The sequence below is a fragment of the Falco cherrug genome, chromosome 7, assembly GCF_023634085.1.
Source record: "Falco cherrug isolate bFalChe1 chromosome 7, bFalChe1.pri, whole genome shotgun sequence".
Lineage (NCBI taxonomy): Eukaryota > Metazoa > Chordata > Aves > Falconiformes > Falconidae > Falco > Falco cherrug.
Window position 1 is genome coordinate 71,388,434 of NC_073703.1, and position 6,523 is coordinate 71,394,956.

A 6,523-nucleotide genomic window follows, 5' to 3' on the forward strand; every position below is an offset into this window, starting at 1 on the left:
TATTTACTTTACAGAATGAACACTACATCTTCTCATACTACCAAGCTCTCCAGTTCCACACCTAGCCCGCATGCCTTAAACTTGACAGCCAGAAGCACTGCCAGCAATAATGCCCCTGTTATTTCAGGCTTCAGAGATCTATTTTCCCACACTAACGGTGAGAAGCGTAACATGGATCACAACTTGCTGTATACAAGATTCCAACCGGAGTAACTTCACTCGGCAAAACTAAACAGCTATCAGATAGAGAAAGCACTTCATCATTACGAACACAAGTAACCCAAGTTAAAAAGTAAAAATTCATTCTGGCAGCAATAGTTTTTGGTAACTGCTCCATTCAAAATGCTTTTTTAGATAGAAAGGAACCCAAGAATTGCACTAGGCCTTAGGCAACTCTGCAGAAGTGCTAAGATTGTAACATTTGCTAACACAAGCAGAAACCACTTCTGTGACTTCCAGTAAGTTCAACCAGCAACATTATTTCTTTTGAAGAAACTGCCTGAGAACTCTACTACTGGCCTCACCAATGTAAGCATGTACCTTTCCCAGGATTTTGAAGGCATGTAACCTCTTCCCATCTCTCTGAGACTCAGCTGAAACACTGAGAAAAGATAAACACCAGAAAGTCTGCAAGGTAGTTTACCAATAAAGAAAACCAGATGTGACCAATTGTCATCAACTATTCAAGCTAGAATTACCTGCAGAATATACAGCCTGTGTTCCCTTTTACTCGATCACTTACATTCATTCTCCTCCTGCTTCCTGTAACAAATTTAGGGCTACATACCATGGAAAAAAAAAAAAAAAAAAAAAGATTACTACATACTCCACAAAGTAATACTTTTTGTCTCTTCTCGGTTTTATAAGCTGTTCCTTCTCCAAGTACTTTTCATTTCAACTGTCAAGAGCCCTGCTGAACAGGATCAGCCACATTAAAAAAACCAAGTTACATATACATCAAGTTTTGACAGGACAATCCATGGCATCCTTCAGGAAAAGAGCTGTTTATAAATACAAGCAAGAGAATTATTTATGTACGCTTTCCATAACTTTTGATGCCTCATCTTCAAAATACCTTGCCTTCACCTGATCTCTAGGACTCATCTGCCAACACCAAGTATCACAGGCAGTCAGAAAAACAGAACTATAGACAATAAGTTCACATTCGTTCTCGTAAATACAGCTGTAAGTTTCTCAAAGGAAAATGTCACATTTATGACACCTGTATTATCCCAAAATACATAACTTAAATGTGAGCACATGCCGAAGTATCACAAGCTCTCTTTCTACTTTGGAGAATCGCTTCAATAAAAAGGGGAGCAGCAACTTAATTGAAATCACATCTTGAGCTTACTTTCCCAAACAAGAACTTCAATACAACCTGACACACTGAAATGCTCTTCATTCCTCTGACTTTGGATTTAAGTTAGCACAGTGCCAGGAGCAGTGTTAGAAGCATTCACTGCAGCAGCAGCCGTACCATGTAGCCATGGGGGACTATCTCAATGCCCCCATTCCCTCACTGGCTGAAGAGAAGAGGTTTTGTTAACAATTTCGCAAGCACATTCTCCAGTGCTGCTCGTGACCTGAGAAATCCAGTGTTTTGTCACAACAGAATAATACTGGAAACACACTGTATTGTGGGACAGTAATTGGTTGCTGACAACGTGATGGATGGGAGGCGCTTTGATCATCTCCCTACAGTTCTCCTCTCCCCTAATGAATGAAACTGCCCTCTCCATCTGACAGACCTATTACCCAGGCTCCTAATGCAGCCTGAAAAGTTGTATCTCCTTGCTATCAAGATGGATTTGCCCCTGAAGGAAAGCAAATGCTCTTGGTATATTCAAAACATATCGCTGAGTTATTCCAACATACGGGAACAGTCTACTTTCAAGCTGATTGCCTCTCACTCCTGTGCTATAGTGCAGGAAATAGGGGCTTTAACCAGTTTTATACCTTGCATAGCCTGAAAGGGCCCAGAGATGCTGCCTTTCAGGACTGCCACTGCTCGTTGCTTCAAAGAGATGGGAACAGAAGCAAAGTACATGTCGAGACTATCTTGAAGCCCATCCAGCTTCAACACCCCAAGCTTTAAAGCATGACTTTGCCACACTACTTTATCTTTTTAATAGACTGACTTAAAAATAAAATACATCAAGCTTTAGTTGCCTCAGCAACAATCACGTTCGTGACGGATCCTGAAGGGATCACATCCACAGCAGAAGTCCCCGATGGCACCACTTCTCTTCACCTGCTTCTTCCCTCCCGCAAGCAGGCAGACCAGCTTTACACATGCTAGCATTAATTTGGTTTACTTGGACAGCGCTGCCTTCTCAGCAACCTGCTAGCCAGCATCAATGAGAAAGGGTCAAAACTAATACTGCTAAAAATACCCAAACTCAAATTTCCCAAGACATAACAACAATTAAGGGAGAAACAGGCAAGACAACTTTTCAAAAAGCTTGGTTCTGATGTATTCCCTGCAATCATCAACAACTTAAACCTTGATTTGTTTTAAAGTCACACTGAACGATTTGTGAGCAGGTCCATAAAAGGGATTCAGACCCAGCTCCCACACCAACACCCTTCCCTCCCGCTAGCTTCTCCCTTCCTCACCCTTTTAAGGAGTAAAAAAGCCTGTGCACATTTTGATGCATTCCATTTGTCAATTAAAAGTGTAATTATCCCTGCCCCTCGTTTTAAGACTTTTAATCATGCATGTGCAATGATCTTATACAGCAAAAACCGAGGCAACTGCTACAGCAAAAGGTGGCACATATGCAAAGAAATGTACACTGAAAGAAAGTACCCTGGCAGAGAGAGCACCATGAACCTTTTTATAATGAAAAGCTCTGCAGAGTGCTTATATCTAATGATTGGATAAAAAAAAAAAAAAAAACAAAAAACAAAACACCACTAAAAAACACTCACCCCCCAAACACACATTTTTTTTGCAATCAGAACATGACTCCACTCACATTTCACTGTATTTTAAGTGAGCCCATCTAAAAGAGCCACGAGCTTTCCCAACTCTAGTAGGGCAAAAGAGGTTCAGCAGAAGTAATGGGCTTAACAAGAATAATCAGTTGTTTACTCTGTATGCAATAAAACAGATGCTGAAGGAAATCTTCTCAGTTTTGGCCTCAAGCTGCATGTACTGTTCAACCAGCACTCTGAAGTTTTTGTTTTGCAGTATAAGTCAACAACTCACCCAGAGCCATGGCAATGTTTACCAAAAACTGCCTCATTTGTGTTTTTTGTTGTCCCACACTATTTGAACTAACATGCACCCAAAAAGAAAAAAAATTACTCTTTACTACAACGCTTGGAACAAATGCAGAACAAAAAAAATAACACTGCATAGGAGGAGTCATTCTTTTGAAATGTATTTATTTAATGTACTTAGAAACCGTCCCTTTTCTTTCATCTGTCAGCTGTGCAGCCACTGATGGCTGAAAGCCCCCTGAGCAGAGATGATCACTAACCCAAGCGACCGACACATGTGCACTGCCCAGAACCCGACACTTGCACAAGCTGGGGAACTTCTAACACATACTTACTTACTCCACTCAGAGGCTCGGAGGAAGGCCTGAGCCAAATGTCTCCATCAGGACAGGTACAGACCATAGCTACACACGCTGTTTCTGCCTCAAACAGCTTACCATCTAGCTGATCAATAATTATTTTTTTTTTTTAAGTGCTATACAAATTCAGGAGACAGGGAATGTCAAGTGTACCTCATCTTTTAGATTGATTAACAAGAGGGACCCGTTTCAAAAGCCATACACCTGCAAATTAAAGAGATAGAACATAACAGGAAGAAAAACAAAACCATGGCACCACTGACTCGCAACCAACACAACCCAAGAGACAACAACCTCTCAACCCAGAGCTAGTATATTAGCACTTTTATAGCCCAGCCAGCCTCCGCGCCGAAGCGCCAACGCTTTGGCCCGTTTCTATCCTAATTATTTCCCAGAGGGAACGGGGGGGGGGGGGGCGAGGCGAGGGTCTCCCCGGCGCTCCCTGTGGGGGCAGCAGCCCACCCGCACAGCACCCCGGCCGCCAGCAGGGCCAGCCCTGGGGGAGCAGGGCCCCTTCCCCGCGGGCACCGGCCCGGGGGGCGCGGGCAGCCTCCCCCACCGCGGCAAGCGGCCCGGCTCGTGATGGAGTCGCAAAGGGAGGGAATCCCTCAGGGGAGACGGTTCCCTGAAGCGGCACCATATCCCCCACGAAGTCAGAAGCTTCTGGAAGTTGTACGTCGGCTACGAGAGCGAGCGGCCGCCACCTCCCGCCGCGGGCCCAGTCCCGACCCCTCGCCCCCCACCCAGGAGCCGCCAGGCCCAGCCGAGCCCCGCCGTGGGGACCCCCCCGCCCGCGCAGTGCCAGCCGCCAGCATCACCTTCATGCCGCGTCTCCCGGAGCGCCGCCCGGCGGGGATGGAGGGCGGGCAGGCGGCCGGCTGCGTCCCCGAGTCCCCGGGCGCTGGGGCTCCGGCTCGACCTGCGCGATGTAAACACACAGCGGCGGGAGGGCGGAGGGTGGGCCGGGGGGGCAGCGCCATGGCAACCCGGCCGGAAGAGGAAGCGGGGGTCAGGGCCGCCATCTTGGCGGGCGGCGAGACCTCACCGCAGAGGGGTCGCCCTGCAGAGGGCTCGCCGTGCCGGGGCGGGCAGCCGCCGCAGCTGCGCGGGGCTTCCGTGCCGTCACCGAGGTTGGCAAAGCCCTTTGAGACCATCGAGCCCAACCGTCTCCCCAGCAGTGCCCAGCCCACCCCAACCCGTGTCCCCAAGTGCCACAGCTGCGCGGTGTCTGAACACCTCCAGGGATGGCGATGCCACCCTGGGCAGCCTGTCAGTGCCTGACCACCCGTTCCGTGAGGAGATTGTTCCTCATATCCAACCTAAACCAACCCTGGCACAACCAGAGGCAGTTTCCTCTGTCCTAAATTTCAGCAACACTCCAAGAGATTGGGAGCCCAGAAGTTCCAATGAAGCCAGGGCTAGGGGCGGCCTTTGCCGAGAAACCCTGCCGGCCACACTGCTGTAAAAAGCAATTCCTAAAGTCTGATGTGAAAATGCTTAACAAATTGCAACACACCACCTCAAATTTCCCTCATACGCCTGATGGGAATGTCATAAAGGGAGATGAACTGACCCAGCCATGGTGAAACAAGGCAGCGGTGTTCGGCCAAGGTGAGGAGTGGGTTCTCTGGGCCATGCCGTCGCTGCACCGATCCCAGCAGAGAGCAGAGTTACTAGGAGGGCCTGGCGCGTTTCTAGCCCTCTTCTGACCTTATCCTCAGCCCGTGCAACCTGCCTCCAGCCTGCAGGACGGAACTTTATCCACTGCTGCACCCACTGCTGCTTCACGTGAAGGTAGACTGTTTGGTGGCAAAGATAAAAAGAGAATCTGGAGGTAGTCCTGGGCATGAAAGGTTTTCTGTCCATGTATTACTTTAAAAATGTCATTGCACACGATTGCACGTGTGGATAGAAAGGTGTTCCTACTAACAAATTGTTTGATGCAGTAAGTGAAGCCAGGTAAAGCAAAACAAAGAGAAGGGTGGTCTGACGTAATGGTTCCTAGAACTGGGAGATAAAACAACATTAAGCAAATGAGGGTGATGAGAGTTCAGTTTTCTCTGAGGTAGTACTATTCCACAGGTGAATATTGAATTAATACATTACATAGAGAACACACCTACAACTCTACAAGTGCTTGAATCCTGAAGAAAGACTGCTTTTCCCCCCCCCCCCTTATTTCTACCCCTTGACTGAGAAACATCATAGTTTCTTTTTAAAAAAATATGCCCTTGGCAGCCATGTGTGTCTTCTAAATCATTCTTCAGTACAGCGGACCCTGTTTAGTCAGGAACCATAGAAGGAAAAATGTGCTAGCTTAAAGGCTAGAAATGCCTTCTCTCAGTGCACAGTGGAGGGAAAGCATTTTTTTCTTTGTTTCATACTGTCTTTTCTAATCTGCAGAACCTCCTTGGAGAGCAGAGGTAGAGTGGTACCCTAAGACTAGTTTTCATTTTTCAGTTAAATAGGAAGCCTTGAAAGACACCAGAGTAACTCACTCACCCTTCATGGGCTGACAACTAGAAAGACACCTTTCCTTTGCTTCTTGGAACACAGCTGTACCTTACATCATTTTCTGGATCACTTCTCAGAGGATGTATCCGGCAACCCTTTCCTGGCACAGATTGTCATCACAGAATTTACAGTTTCTTCTGCACATAGACGCATTCTTCACTTCAAGTGTGTGAACCTTCTCAGAAGACACTACACTTCTCAGTAGTGGAAGCCAGGGAAGGTTTCACAGACCACACTAATTTCTACAGACATGCACATATATAAGCACACCTACTATTGTGTGTGAGATATTACCCTATGTATTATACATAGAATTCTAACTGTAATAACCAAAACATAAATCCTGTCCTCAACACACTATACAACTGAATTTACATCAAATAATCTTATCAATATTATTAGTAGAATTAGGTTAATTGCAC

The 6,523-nt window shown here is 46.5% G+C and overlaps 1 protein-coding gene across 5 annotated transcripts in view; it reads right to left on the reverse strand.

Moving 5' to 3' along the window:
* The window catches only part of LOC102056891 (transmembrane protein 263-like), a 204,923-nt gene extending 200,376 nt beyond the window's left edge, over nt 1-4,547 (reverse strand). For 3 of the 5 annotated variants that reach the window (XM_055715558.1, XM_055715560.1, XM_055715561.1), the window contains exon 1: nt 4,406-4,547. In XM_055715558.1, the coding sequence (XP_055571533.1) occupies nt 4,406-4,411 (6 nt within the window). In that variant the 5' untranslated portion in view covers nt 4,412-4,547. Of the gene's footprint in view, nt 1-1,381; nt 1,446-3,740; nt 3,792-4,405 lie in introns of those variants that run through there. The other 2 variants (XM_055715559.1, XM_027804740.2) reach the window with 2 other exon arrangements.
* Nucleotides 4,548-6,523: the final 1,976 nt, after the last annotated feature.